The sequence below is a fragment of the Orbicella faveolata genome, unplaced genomic scaffold (assembly GCF_042242905.1).
Source record: "Orbicella faveolata isolate gen_17 unplaced genomic scaffold, um_ofav_v1 contig_27, whole genome shotgun sequence".
Lineage (NCBI taxonomy): Eukaryota > Metazoa > Cnidaria > Anthozoa > Scleractinia > Merulinidae > Orbicella > Orbicella faveolata.
This window is the reverse complement of record NW_028301555.1, coordinates 2,239,102-2,254,387: the sequence shown is the minus strand read 5'-3', so window position 1 is coordinate 2,254,387 and position 15,286 is coordinate 2,239,102. Positions and strand designations below refer to the sequence as shown.

General features: G+C 42.6%; 2 protein-coding genes and 1 pseudogene across 4 annotated transcripts in view; 2 read left to right on the top strand and 1 right to left on the bottom strand.

Annotated features, from left to right (window-relative positions):
* The window catches only part of LOC110051350 (uncharacterized), a 434,502-nt gene that overhangs the window by 200,145 nt on the left and 219,071 nt on the right, over positions 1-15,286 (bottom strand). The gene's annotated exons all lie outside the window — the stretch shown is intronic.
* On the top strand, positions 152-6,937 carry LOC149107123 (uncharacterized; annotated as a pseudogene).
* On the top strand, positions 9,986-15,038 carry LOC110058542 (uncharacterized). The gene is made up of 7 exons (XM_089297004.1): positions 9,986-11,957; positions 13,004-13,061; positions 13,205-13,309; positions 13,454-13,528; positions 13,736-13,814; positions 14,374-14,462; positions 14,780-15,038. Exons 1-7 carry the CDS (start codon positions 10,183-10,185, stop codon positions 15,005-15,007), a joined length of 2,409 nt encoding a protein of 802 aa, XP_089153130.1. The 5' UTR covers positions 9,986-10,182; the 3' UTR covers positions 15,008-15,038.

Here is a 15,286-nt window from a genome sequence, read left to right as displayed (position 1 = left end):
TTGAAACAACCTTACATGTGAAATATATAAGTTCACAACTTTGGTTTTTGGTTTGTGTGAACTGCGCTTGATTGTGCTCTTTTCACCACAAGTTGGTGCTTTTTGCTTGGCTAGTTTGTCAGTATATTTGCAGTTTTATTAATGGTTATTTATGAAGAAAGACTGGGCTGTCGAGGATGAGCATAAAATCAATGGATTGCAGTTGATGTTTGCCGACAACGACGATGTTAGCCTGCGCTTGGAGGAGCACAGCAAACTCGGCGCGAAATTCTGCTACATCCTTGCACTGGTTTCTGTTTGGGATTTGTGTATAATGGAAGGATCTCTGGTGAATTCGTTTCCTTTTAAATTCCACCCTGGTCCCAGAGGTTTTTCTTGATTTTTCTTTTCGCGAAGCGGCGAACACGAGTCGCGAAGTGGCGAGAAAGAAAAACCTCGTTTTTCTTTCTCGCCGCTTCGCGACTCGTGTTTTCACCACTTCGTGGCTCTCTCGTAGCTCTCTCGTGCGGAGATAAATCAAGAAAAATCTCTGGGACCAGGGTATGTAAATTCAGAAGCGCTCCGCAAATTTTGCTTGCTTTGATGTCATCAATCGTTTTCCTGTAATCGATCATCGAACTTGTCATCCCCTCGATTCTCTGATTCTCTATTTGAGCTTTCTTCTGGTTCGTCGTCGTCTTCATCTCCACTGTTTTTGTTTTCTTCATGCTGAACTGTCATTGGTATACACCGCAGCTCATAAAGTAAAAGTCAAGAATAAGAAATTGGCAAGCAGAATTCTGTATACACACAGTTAAGAAGGTCATTAATAACTTACATTGTACAACTGTCAAAAATAATAGTTCACCACTTCACAATACATGTTTGTAATGTTTCCACCTTTCGATAAAACTCCATACCAGTGGCCATAGCACCTAACCATGCAATGTCTTCATTACTTAGGAATTCGCAAACGGAAAAAACCAGGAGATTATTAACCATAATTATTTTGGCAATTTTTTAAAATTTTTTCTTGAGTTAATTTCAACAATTTACCACAGGTTGAATGATTTTGTTACAGTTTTGAGGCAATTTATTGCTTCTAAAGCCTCTTCTTTTGAAAATTTCGTTTTCCTACACAGTTACAAAATTAGCTACCTTCTAAAATTAGAGGGAAGGATTTCAATCTTTTTCCCTGTGAAAACTTCAAGGTGGTTCTGAAAATTATGTGCCACACCTTAGCAGCACAAACCATTTCATGTCCTATGTCCTGCTAAATTCTTAAAGCACACTGCATTTTATACAAATGTAGATTACTTTCATTCCTTAAAACTTTTTTCAGCATTTGACCAGTTGAACTCTTTGAATTGCAGAGGGAGATGTTGAAGGAAGTTTTGGTAGTAATAATTGCCTCTTTCAACGGATAGAAAACCAAGGAGATGCTGAATGTCAATACCCCGTTGACAAGGGCGGACTGTACCACCCTCCATGGTCACGTGAACATTGCGGTGACTCTTAGTGATATCATCTCCCAAATCAACTACTTCCATTTTGTTGTGACTTTGTACATCCACAACTGCAGTGCACATATGCCAAGTGGTACTTGTTATGGAACTTGTGGACCAGATAGTGCTTGGCATGCCAAAAAGTGTCTTCCTTGATGAAGAGCGTGAACTTTTTATTCTGCAAAGTTTGGGTGAAACACTGTACATTTCTGCTCTCAGAGTATACAGTAACACTGAAACTTCTATCATAACTCTTATTGGTATTACCTCCTTGTATTAATGCAAAGTAGACTCATCTTCTGTCTACGATCATTGATTGGACAATAATTTTGTTATGATCCGTGACAAATTTTTCTGTTTTCTAAGTAGGGCACAAAGTGGAAATACAAAAAAATTGCTGGCGTAGACTGACTAATTTAATTCCAGTTGATGATTATTGGCAACATGTGATCTCACGTTTATCGCCTCCCTTATTAAACAAATTTTGTTTTTGTACTTCTGTCTTCTTGTCTGTTGACCGAGGTCTTTTCATAGTTAAGTAATAGCTGTGGGTGGCAGCTGAACCCAAAAACCATGTACACATCAGTGAACTGTGACTGGCTCCTTTCATTTTGAGATTTGAGCCATTTGCCCTCTGGATGGGAGAGTTTTTCTAGCACACACACACACACACACACACACACACACACACACACACACACACACACACACACAAAGATGTTATGCCAGATATCCATGATAAAATACTAAGTAAACATTTTGTCTCTGAACTACTGTAGATACATGTATTTTGCAACTGACCAAAAAGTCCAGCAGCATGCTGATCACAGAAAGCTTCCATTTCAGTCAGATCATAGAGGTGTTTACCACCCTTGTGTATAGTGCTTGGTCAGTGCTTTGTGAAACTGCTGAACATGTTTGCCAAATTCTGGTTATGCTACAAATGTTCACAACATTTTAAAGGAGCTCAGTTACGGTTTGCACATATTGAGAAGTTTAGCCTCAATTTTTCAAATTTGTTGTTTGTAATCCATGTTAATCTTCTCCATCCTTAGCCATCCTTGTTCCTTTATGGTTTCTCATTATCTCTTTGGTGTTTTTCTATCTTATTAAACTGTTATTTTCAGATTTCCTACCATTTAAAGGTTATTTTGTATGTGGCCAAAATAACTCAAAATACTGTAACTGTGCTCCTTTAATTTCTACCTGTATTAACAGTTGAGGATAATATTATCTTGATACCTTCATTAAACATGGGTTAGCACTTCAGCCCTTTTGTTGTTTATTAGCGCTGATGCATGCTCAAATATACCGGTAGTGAAAATTTGTAATGAGCCTTGACTACAGAGTGATGGTTGACCCTAGGTGGAGAGGTTTTTTATGCTCCCATTCTCAAACTGCAGCCTGTTTTGGATTTTGCAAAAACTGACTTATTTGTGTGTTTTCAATTTCAAATAAGAAATTAAATTTACATGTTTGGTCACAATTTTTCTTTTCACTGGAATGGAATGATTGGGGCAGAGACTGGTGATGCACAACTTGCCAGTCAAAATAGGGTTTTAGTTACTTTGTGGTTTCTCCAGTAACTTTGCACTGACTTGTTCAAGCTCCTCAACTACATTGAGTATGCTTTCATGTTGTAATCTGGCGACATTTAAGTTGGCATTCTGCTGAATAATTTAAAAGGTCTAATGTAATTATTTTGATGCTATACCTGTTTACCTGTCGGGAAACCAGATTTGATAATGATTGGTATTTTTTCATCCTTTTATTATCTTTCAGACGTTTTCATTGAATGATACATTTTTTTTCTGACATTCAGATTCATGAAGTAATTTTTTTTTCATTTTAAATCCTAAATATTGTTTTTTAGGTTTTATATTCCAACAATACTTGGATCACACATTGACCCAGGAGTGCTTTATAAATCTGGCTGTCTGTTTCTATTAAAAATGAATAAGTTGAGTCTTTTAGGTAGAGTTGTGTCAACTAGAAAAGCATTATCTGTATGTTAAACTTTTGGTACTGAGGCTGGAAAGCCCTTTTTAGGGATGCTCCGTAAAGTAAACGCAGGTATTGTATGGTGCAAGACAATTTTTCTTTATTGCTTCAAAAATAAAAGAAACCATTACAATGCCCTGATTAGAAGCCAGTGAAGTGCTTATGCTACCAACCTTGCATCCTACTACGGTGTACGATTATTTTTAACACTGAGAAGTAAGCTTAAATATAAGCTTATGTACCTACCTATTTCGGCGAAATATAATGTTTGCTGCAAACTATTCGCTCCTGTGCGTCTGCTTTAATTAACTTAAACTTAAGTGTTTGTTGCAAATGCTCGGGTTTAAAGAAAGCTGAATCGCTGTGGTCCAGGCTCTCGAACACTGTAATGAGGTGTTCGGGTACTTTAGTCAGCCTCCCTGAACAGGTATCACCAGCGGAACTTTGCGGAAAGCAACAAGTTGTCTCGTTTAATACTTTTCCGTGAATTTTCATTTGGCCGAAAGAACAGAAAAATACCCTTCCCATAATTGATTTCATTAACAGCGATCTGATCGAGTAATCCTTTTTACCGCATCGAAGGGCCCGTTGTCCCTTGGCGCATATTATTGATTCCACAAAAAGTAAGACAAGATGTAAAAGAAATCCAGTTGCCTTTTTTTTAAGTTAGGTAAGCTAAATTTTTCAAAGCGGGTGCACCTTGAAATGGCGGGAAAAATTCGAGAGCTAACCGTGGCGCTGAGAAGAAAGACTACAACTCCATCTTGATATTCTGAAAAAATCCTGTTTTATTTCACATGAACAAAGAGAGGCGTGCAATACACTACAATAGAGCATTCATTAAATGATGGGAATTACAATCATGATGGTATTTAACACGAAAGGAACGCCTAATGAGAAAACAACTTGTCTCCACTCACAGAGTCACTTTTTGCATCCGCTCGGACGAGGTCTTGTCGTCAGATTGCCATTAATCCAGCCATTATTCATCGTTAAAGAGCGTCATTGAGCTGCTCCTTTCGGTTTACAACCATATAATGCCTTTGGGAAGTGTTTTCTCAAAACCATGGAAACGAAAAAAAAGTCATTTTTGATATTTCCTTGCGGAAGAAACAACGATAACGTAGTCCAAATCTCAAGCTTAACAAACACTGGGCCGTCTTAACAAACGAGAAAATCAGAGTCCAGTTTCTCTTCCACCAGTAGCGAACGTTAGCACAAGGGGAAACCAGGTAAGGGTGAATATTCTGTAGAAAATGACCGCCGATCTCACTAAACACAATGCCAAGGCAAACTAGAAACGTCGAAGGCGTAATTCAACCGATTATCGAAGTTTGAATAAATGTATGAGCAGCCTGATGAAAGGCTGAATTACGTGGCGAAATCTTATTCGTCGTCCGCCATTTTGAAACATTTGACGGCGGGAACTGAATGCGCATGCTCAGCGGTTTTTGAGACCTGTCGCAGGAATCCGCTAGAAAAGGGGGCCGGCGCTTCGATATTCTCGACCAATCCTTGTACACGACCACACTTGACGCCACTGCCCTAAGAAAGGACGCCAAGCAATGTTTCTGTTGTATATCTTTTGATCACGAGACCAGGGAATGTCCCTTTCTCCCGGCCTCCGCATTGGAGACGCTGGCGCAGAAAAAGGGTCCTTCGAACCCACAAGGAACCTATCGTCCTGCCCAACCATGGAAGCTGGAAAAGTGGTTCCACGACAACCGCGAAGGGTGCAACCTGTTCCAACGGCACGCCTGCAATCTGGGCACAGGGTGCAAACGAGCACACGTATGCAAAGCCTGCCGAGGGCACCACGCCCTGGCAGATTGCACACAATCTGCCTGAACCCTGGTCCCCATTCTCTGTAGCCAAGTGGAGTGCAGCACTCGTCAAACATCCGGACAACGCCTTCGTCGAGGCGCTCCTTCACGACATCACGCACGGAGTAGAACTTGGCTACAGTGGACCGACAATATTTCAATCCTACCGCAATCACCCCTCTGCGCTGGACGCCAGCGAACGCATCATCAAAGAATTACACCGGGAACTCGACCTCAATCGCTTGGCCGGTCCATTCCTTTCTCCTCCAACTCGCAACTTTGTCGGATCGCCGATGGGCGTTGTACCCAAAAAGCGCTCGAATCCTCTGAAATACCGGGTCATCCACGACCTCTCGTGGCCACGGGGCCATTCTGTTAACGATTTTATCCCAGCGGAACGTTTCCGTTGCCAATATGACACTCTCGATCGGGCCATCTCTCTCCTCAAGCAAGCTGGCCACGGAGCCATGATGGCTAAACTGGATTTATCGGATGCCTACCGGCATATCTTGGTCCGCCCAGTGGACTGGGCTCCTCGGCTCCACCTGGCCAATCTAAGTCAATGGTGAACTGACAACCGGCTATTTTGTTAACCTCTTCCTCCCGTTCGGCGATCGTAGTGCACCCTCTCAATTTCTCCGCTATGCTGACGCCCTCAATTTCATTATGCACGACTGAGGGGCGGATCCTGTCTGGAACTATATGGATGAGTTTTTCACATGTGACTCCGCCACCTCACCATGTGCTCGAAACCTGGAAATTATGACACAAACTTGCGTTGACCTCGGCTTTACCCTTAACCCTTCTAAATTTGTGTACCCGTCGACTTGCCTTACCCTACTGGGCATAGAAATCGACTCCATTCGTCAAGAGACACGGATCGAGGCATCACGTCTAAATGATACCCTTGCTCTCCTGGCCGCATGGGAGGGTCGGTCTCATTGCACCAAACGCCAGCTTCAATCGCTTCTCGGCACCCTGGACTTTATTTGCAATGTGTGTCGCCCTGGTCGCACTTTCATGCGTCGTCTCGTCGATTTTCTCAGCAAGCCCCGCTCTCCGTCACACCACATACGTCTCACCCGTCAGAGCAAACAGGACATCCGTTGGTGGTCTACCTTCCTTCCTCAGTGGAATGGCAAGTCGCTCTTCTACGATGATTTCTGGTCCACCAACCTATCTTGTCACCTGTTCACTGACGCCTGCGAACGCTCCTTTGGCGCGTTCTTTAATGGTGCCTGGTTCCGTAGTACGTTTAATGCATGCCAGGTCCCTGTTCGCCTTTCTATTGCCTTCAAAGAACTGTACGCCATCACGGCCGCACTCTCTGCATGGGCCCCCTCTCTGTGTGGGAAACGCCTGATGTTTCACTGTAACAATGAAACAATCGTTACGATCATCCGAAAGGGCTCCAGCAAATGCCCACACATAATGGCCCCCCTACGCTACATGTTCTTCGTGTGTGCGAATAACTGTATTGAGATTTCGGCCGTGCACATCCCAGGCTCCCAGAATTGTATTGCTGACGCTTTATCTCGCTTCCAGCTTAACAGGTTTCATCACCTCGTACCACAGGCAGACCAACATCCTACACCCATCCCAGTCATCAACTGGAAACACTTCAAGTGAAAGCAAAGCAGTATTTCACCCACGGCCTCGCCGACTCCACGCAACGAACTTACAGCGCCCCTCAACGCCAGTACCTCGCCTTTAGTTCCCGGCTGGACCTTTCTCCGTTCCCAGCCTCCGAGCAGACGCTGATGCTTTTCGTCACCGAGCTAGCGAGCAGAATTCACCCGCAATCTATACCCGTGTATCTCTCTGCCATACGCGCCCTTCATATTGCCCACGGCTATCCCATCCCACTAGACGACACACTGCAACTTCGTCAGACTGTCCGGGGAATAAGCAGATTACACGGGATCACAGCCAAGCAGAAGCTAGCTATCACCATCGAACTGCTCGGCGACATGAAGCAATTCATTTCCCTCAGCTCTCATGACGATTACGTAAAGTGGTCCGCCATGGTCACCGCGCATTTTTTCCTGCTCAGGTGTTGCGAGTTTACCGTCTTACACCCAAAAGATTTCCGTCCCGATCGGCACCTTACTCTTGCCGATGTTCAATTTCGTACCTCGCCCGATGATACCGAGTTTATCGCCCTCAGGCTTAAAACTTCGAAGACGGATCAGTTTCGGAGATCGGACACTCTCCTCTCTGGACACAGCAAAAGCGACATCTGCCCTGTCTGCTGCCTTCAAACGCTAATACGCCATTATAACCCAAACTCACACGACTACAATACCACCCCTCTGTTCGCACTACAAGACGGCTCCCCCCTAACCCACCCATGTCTCTTATCATTCTCTTCTTCACGTCTCCGCCTGCTGGGAATCGACCCCACCCTCTTCGGTGGGCACAGCTTCCGAATTGGGTGCCCCACTTCCGCTGCCAACGCTGGCATTCCAGACCATCTCATCAAAACCATCGGGCGCTGGTCCTCGGACTGTTATCAACGTTAAATTCGTACTCCACTGAACTCTGTCATTTCGATTTCAGAAACTCTGGCTAAACCGCCAAATGTTCCCTATGTGTATGCAAGTCCTACTTACTTGCCTTAATTAACTTTATTATTATTTATTAGTTTGGGCCAACCTTCTCTTTGGGCAGTATATAGGTTGTCCTATTAAACTGTCTTTCGTAGCCCAACTCGCGTGTTTTGTTTGCGTTTGCGTGTATAATATGAAGACTGTGACACTAAGTAAAAATTAATATTAGTCAATTAGGTTTAATGGATTGTATTCTTAGATCGTATTTCGGCCGCACCTATCTTTACGCGTATCATATTCTCCTCGAGGTCGCGCGATCGGCGACTCGTACAATTGTATTTTACTCATCCCCGCCCGTCCCAGGCAGTATATAGGTTGTCCTACTAAACTGTCTTTCGTAGCCCAACTCGCGTGTTTTGTTTGCGTTTGCATGTATAACATGAAGATTGTGACATTAAAGCCGAGTAACTGTTACAACGCTCCGATGATTCACAATCCACTGGATTTAATTGCTGACTGTGTTGTAGTTGTGGTTTCCAAGGACTGTTGGAAAGAATATAAATCGAGCAAAACATTTAATCCTTGAATATCACAAGCAAAACTTGTCGATTCAATTAATATTTGTAGTATTTTCAGTCTATGGATGAAAGCAGAGCAGTACTTTCATGGGGTATGTTTGTTAACGCTTTACAATTAGGTTCCATACAACTTTTGAGTTTGTCATGAAACCCAAGTGTACAACCTTTGAAATGAAAGCTACTAAGTAGTACTTTCATGTGGTACTGTTTATTTTGCTGTATAAAGTGGTTTTAACTTCTAGGTCAACAATGAAACCCTAGTGTGTGACCATTACATTGAAAGCTATTGAGCGGTACTTTCAGATTGTACTGTTTATCAGGGTGTCTACAAAACGAAGACCGAAGACCGAAGATCGAAGACCGAAGACCGAAAAACGAAGAGCTCATATAATTTTAGGCCTTTCAAACTCAAGGCAGTTATAATCATCGATAATCAGGCTTAAGTACTTTATCGGACGCTATCACACGCGAAACCGACGGGGTCTTCGTTTTGTAGTTTAGGTCGGGTCAAACTACAAAACGAAGACCCTCGCTCAAACGCTCTTTAAGACGCCAAAAGACGCGAAACCGACTGGGTCTTCGTTTTGTAGTTTAGGTCGGGTCAAACTACAAAACGAAGACCCTCGCTCAAACGCTCTTTAAGACGCCAAAAGACGCGAAACCGACGGGGTCTTCGCTTTGTAGTTTAGGCCGGGTCAAACTACAAAACGAAGACCCTCGCTCAAAAGCTCTTTAAGACGCCAAAAGACGCAAACCGACGGGGTCTTCGTTTTGTAGTTTAGGCCGGGTCAAACTACAAAACGAAGACCCTCGCTCAAACGCTCTTTAAGACCCCAAAACTCTTTTCCAAATTTCGATCTCACACGATCAGGCGTTTTCTGTTAGGGGTGGACCATTAGATTTTTGATGGGGGGGGGGGGGGGGGTTGTGCAAATCCCAAAAAATTATCGATCATATGCTTCTAGTTTAAATAAAAAGTCATGCACATTTGTTAAGATGGAAAAAAATATCGAGCAGCCGTAATCAGGGAAAGGATCTTTGCGTGACGCGTGACGGCCCAAAAGTGGCTTTGAGTCACCTTAGTTACCATTGGAAGGAAAAAATGCCTGGTACATGTCAGGGATATATATTTTTGACGACTCGTTTGACGCCTCCTTATAAGGTACCTTTCAATTGCGATGCCATCAGATAAAGCTATGTTCTTTTTTGGCGAGGTAGCCTGGCTATTGGCGCGGTAATTTATTCACATCTGAAACTCGAAAAACTACTTAGCCGTTCTTTTTATCCGCTCAATTTGAACACTTAACGTCTCGTAGAAAAGGTATAGAGATGTAAAGGTGTCCAAATAATTTATTTTAAACACGAACCTTAAATCCTTTGAGTTTTGACGCCTGGAGTTCCGTTGTGTCTGTTTCCAATCACGTGTAAAGATTTGTTAAAACACAGATTTCGAGAAAGTTCGAAGATGTGTCAGTCCAAAAAATCGGGCTTGAACTTGCGTCTTTAAACAACCCTTGCTATAAACGACTTAATTTTGGTTTATCTTTGGGTATTTTAAAGAAAAAATCTCTCGAGATGTATTTAAAGCTAACAAAAACTTGCTCCCCAGCGGAAATCACACCTCCATTAAAAAGTCCAATTTGAGGACTTTTCATTAGTCGATCTTTTCATTCTTCCGGCGGCGATAACAAAGAACGCTTGATCGTAGGCTGCCGCTTTTTAAAATATGACCTAGCGTTGAACAACGATGGCGAATTTTCGGAAGTTTAATCTTCCTCAACTTCTGACAAGGGATCCTGAACCTCATAATGACGGGATACCGCGGTTTGACTGCAACAAATTGCTTCTTAAAGATCGTGTTGGCCACGGATTATTTGGCGATGTTTATACTACCGATTACCACGCGCCAGGAAAGGACACATCAGAGACGGTAATTATCAAAAAAATGTTGAATGCCCTGGATTCAGAAGAAAAGAAAATCTTTTCAAAAGAAGTGGCTCTATTGAATGGCCTAAATCATCGCAATGTTGTTAAATTCATGTCAGTTTGCCATCAGCCGCCAGCCGTAATGCTGGAGTACGTGTATTTTGACTTTAAACTCTCCGGTCCAGAGGTACGTGTTAGCGCACTCTCTGATTTCCTTTTAAAGATAAGTGAGCACAACTGCGCCGGATTTCATGAAGTTGTTAATCATGCAGCTACGGAGATAATCGATGGCCTAGCTTACCTTCACGGCAAAGGGATAGCCCACAGAGACCTAAAAACGGCGAACATTTTAGTAAGTAATCAACATTACAGCTCGTTGTCTGTGGATACAGAAGAATTCCAACAGATTTATCAAGCAAGGCCTATTGCCTGCAAGCTCACTGATTTCGGTGAAAGTAGATCTCTCTTCATTCAAACCCAGGCAGTCCTTTCAACTAAGACCACCACCATTGATCGGGGGACAGTGGTTTATATGGCACCAGAGCTTCTGGTGAAAGAGAACATCATACCGAGTGCGTCCATTGCCGATCTCATGCTGGCAGACATTTGGGCCCTAGGCATGATAATTTTTTCGATGCTTAACCCCAGCCTTAAAACCCCCTACATCATGGAAGTGCGATCTGAAGGAGGTGTAAGCAGTCAAGAAAAGTTGAAAGAATTCATCGTCTCTCTTTTACAGAAACAAAAGCTTCCATTACAAGACGAAAAATACGCCATTGATCGTGCTACAGTTTGGTGCGAGTTAGAGAAAGTTTACAGGGGTTGCACTAATTTTGCCCGAAAGGAAAGATTGCCCCTGCAAGAGGCAGCCCAGATTTTAGCAAGGAGACAAGATAGATTCTCGAGGGACGTGCAGGTTGTTAACCTAAGGGTTAGCCAGGCAACTGCTCTTGAAGAGTTTGATCAAAGGTTAGCCGGCAAACTCGAAGGAGATGTAGAGTCCTTACAGTCGGAGATAATGCCAGTGAATGATGCGACAAACGCGTGTGCTTTCCTCTCGATTGGTATTGCAGAAAGCATCTTATACGAATCAGAAACGGAGGAATTTTTTGAAAATTTACCAAAAGCCGTGGAGTTGACCATTTTGTCTTTACCAGAGAGAATAAATGAGCACCGCGACCTGGGAAAAACCTACGATGCCCTAGAAGCATATGAAATTCTTAAGCAACAGCAGATTATCAAATACCCGTTGGAATTCTCCGAGGAACTGCCCTATGCAGACGGGGTATTTACTTATGAAGGAAGAGAAAACCTTTTCAGGAAACTTTGTGTTCTTGGTACTGAGCGCTTCGTTGCAATTTATGCAAGTGATCCATTTGTACTGACCATTGGTTGTCATAACGGCAAACCCTTTGTCATCGACACGCATCCAGTTGCGCCCCCCTTCGGAAATGGAAATGGCCTCGTTCTTAGAGGGAATGAAAACACCCCTGAGGTTTGGATTTCTATCTGTGTGTGGCTTTGGCAGAGACTTTACCACGGCGGAGTGAATCCAACCACAGCTCAATCATTAGCAGTCGTTACACTGGATGCAAAGTAAGTGGACTCGTTATTAATCTCTTGCAGAAACCCATAAGGGTTGAAATGTGTAACTCCCTATAATTCGTATTGTACAAAGCGTTTACACATTTGTTGCCATTTATAGTACCATATTTGGAGTATCAGGAAAAAAAATCAATTTTTTTTTTAAATTCACAGCGCACGCTAGGTCGCGCTTAATGGCGCAATCTTGTTTAATCTTGTTTTTGAATAAGCTTGGTTGTATAAAGTTAAATTCGATTAAATTCTTTTGTTTCGTTGCCATTCAATAGTCTAGAAAACTTATCTTGGATACACTTAATGAGTTCTCTTTTTTCGGTTAATTTACAGCGTTCAGGTGGAAATTCAAGTAACTTACCGCGAAACCGAAAATGTTGTTGCGTGTGAAGAACCACGAGCCGCTAGGCGAGTGGATCTACAACAAACTTTGACAATATTATGACACAAATTTGTGGTATGATTCTCGCCTTATCAAGATTGCAGCGCTGAATCAGTGCTGATATGTTTGACAAAACTTTCGCTGATTTCGTCAGCTTTCAAATTTCATCCGTCTGTACTCTTATTGACAATAAAAATTAGCCAATTAGCGGGCGAGAAATCGCTCAGTAATTGTAAAAAAAGTATTCGCGTACAAACTCTTCGTGTTTCCAAATATGGTATTTGGCAAAACTGAATATTCCAACACTGTGAGCGCGCTTTACACGTTTCAATCCCTTATGTGCTTTTGTCTCTTGCAAATGACGTTAACTTATTGCGTTCGACGACAGGAGAAGGCAACCTTAATCTTGTGTAGCTAAGAAAAATCGAGATTTTGTGTGTTCTGCATTTGCCTCGCTTTCGTTTGGACGCAAATTTGCCTCGCTTTTGTTATTGGCGTGATACCTTACATGGATTTCCATCATGCCACCATTGTCGACAGGGTGAGGGATTACCACAAGAGACTCCTCCTTGAGGCTTGGCTCTATAGGGGAGACTCAACGTGGTCAATTTCATAATATGGGCGTTTGTCTGACAAACTTCTAATTTATACTTCATTTGTAAAGTTTTTCTAAACCAGTTGCTGAAGAAGTGTACCCTACTGCACATAACCAGGATAGAAGGGTAAGGAGTAATGCTTAAGTTTTAGAATATAAGCAGGAAGAAAAAAATGTATTTAGTATAGCAACATATGATAAAGTCATTCATTGGTGTAAGGCTTCCGAGTTCTACGCTCGCCCTCCTTAACTTTTTGGCCTTCATTTCAGCGAAAGAACCAAAACGGCATTGGCGACAGTTCTCGCATGAACGCAGAGCAAAGCAAAACACACGGAGAAAAGGAAAGAAATGCAGGACTACTAGACAAAGCAAAGGTACGACTCAGCATCCTGAATATCTGGGTTACTGTTTAGTAGAGCAATAAATAAACGTTGATGCGAAAGATCTCCACAGTACCAAATACCAATGGAGATCTTAGTGACATTTCTTCTTAGTGACATTTCTTCCCTTCTTTCCAGCAAACCGAACAGCGTCCCCGTACGGATGAAGAGAGCGTAAAAAAGCACCGTCAGAAAACTGCACGCGGAGAAAAGGTACGTTTAAACACTAAGATCGTCTTGAGTATTCATCAACTTTGACATCAGATGGTTCGCGGAATTAACTATGCACATAGTGCAATGGTCGTTGTATAGCGCCTGTAGGCTTGTTTAATCGAGTATGGCCGTAAAATTATTAAAAAACACCGTCCGCCCCACGCCCCACATTACTTTTCATCAAAGCATTTCTTCCCTTCTTTCCAGCAAACCGAACAGCGTCCCCGTACGGATAAAGAGAGCGTAAAAAAGCACCATCAGAAAACTGCACGCGGCGAAAAGGTACGTTTAAACACTAAGATCGTCTTGAGTATTCATCAACTTTGACATCAGATGGGTCGCGGAATTGACTATGCGCATAGTGCAATGTTCGTTGTATAGCGCCTGCATGCTTGTTTAATCGAGTATGGCCGTAAAATTATTAAAACACACCGTCCGCCCCACGCCCCACGCCCCCCCCCCCCCCCCAAAAAAAAAAGACGAAAGAAAGCCCCACATAATTGTCTCTCCCGGATATTATTTCAAGGGTTGTCATTCCTGATTATATAGCCCTTATTTTTCATTGGAATATAGAGTAAGACTTCTGATGGTCATTTATCGACGGAGTGATAAGGTCATGTTGTCTCATTTTATGCTCATGAATACAAACATTTATGACACATCGATTCCCATCTATATGTACGAAGCCCATCCTGAAATAAAAAATAAAAAAAATACTCCTGAAAGAGGATAGAAGTTTATGGGTTAACCTCAGGAATGTCCTTCAGCCTTTGCGCCTGTTGTCCGTGTTTCTGTACAGTTATAAGCTAGATATTCCCGTACTTTATTAATGTTTTCTTTTTCAGCAAAAAAACACAATGACACTGGCGATTGTACTGATATGAATAATGGCAGTGAAACAGATGAGGAGCAAACGTGTTCGCAAAGAAATGAGGTACAACAGTTAGCGTATTAGGAGTATTTGTTAAGTAGAACAATAGACATGAAATCTGTAACGTAAAATACAAGAAAAACAAGGAATTAAATTTGAACGAGTATACACTGCTAGTTGATTTTACCAAGCTGTTGTCGCTTAGGAGTCATCCACACAGTTTATCCAATAGAGAAGTTTATCCTAGTGAGCACGTTAAGGCTGATATGATTTTCGCAATGAAAATATCGATGTATTTAAGATTTGGCTTTATTTGTTGGAAAAGGTATTACTGGCCTATAGTCCTAACTTCGAACATTTTTTACTGTCTTTGCGCTTAGGAGCAATGTAACGCTGAAGTGCTTGTGTGCACGGATGATGTTCCGGCGTTACCCCAAGTTTCAGGTCTCAGTGACTCTGATAGCAGTAACGATGACTTGTCGTGCACCTTATATAAGGTAGGCGAAATTCAATCGGGATCTTTTTTGTATTTAATATACTACAATTTCGTTATTTCGAAAGTGTTATCCCTCGGACGTATAAGCAATTTCCCACCACTACGGCGGTAGGGGATGGTGGTGGGGGGAAATGATGTACCGCAGTTTCGTTCTATTATTGAACAGCTTACTCTACAAGAGGACATCATTTGTGGTGGATGTGACGTCATATATACCTAGGTCCCCCCCCCCCCCCCCCCCCCAACCCACTTAGATACGCAATCTTAGATTTGCACTGTTTTCTAAGAAAGTCTGGAAATGACGGACATCGAAAAATGCCAGAAGACTTGTGCAAGGTGGAATTATGTTGTTTTTTCCCTTGACCTGCTGCTGATTATCAAGTTGTCACGG

Coding starts and splice junctions, on each gene's coding strand:
- LOC110058542 (XM_089297004.1), top strand. CDS start 10,183: ATGGCGAATTTTCGGAAGTTTAATCTTCCTCAACTTCTGACAAGGGAT. Junction 11,958..13,003: donor GTCGTTACACTGGATGCAAA/GTAAGTGGACTC, acceptor TCATTTGTAAAG/TTTTTCTAAACCAGTTGCTG. Junction 13,062..13,204: donor CACATAACCAGGATAGAAGG/GTAAGGAGTAAT, acceptor CCTTCATTTCAG/CGAAAGAACCAAAACGGCAT.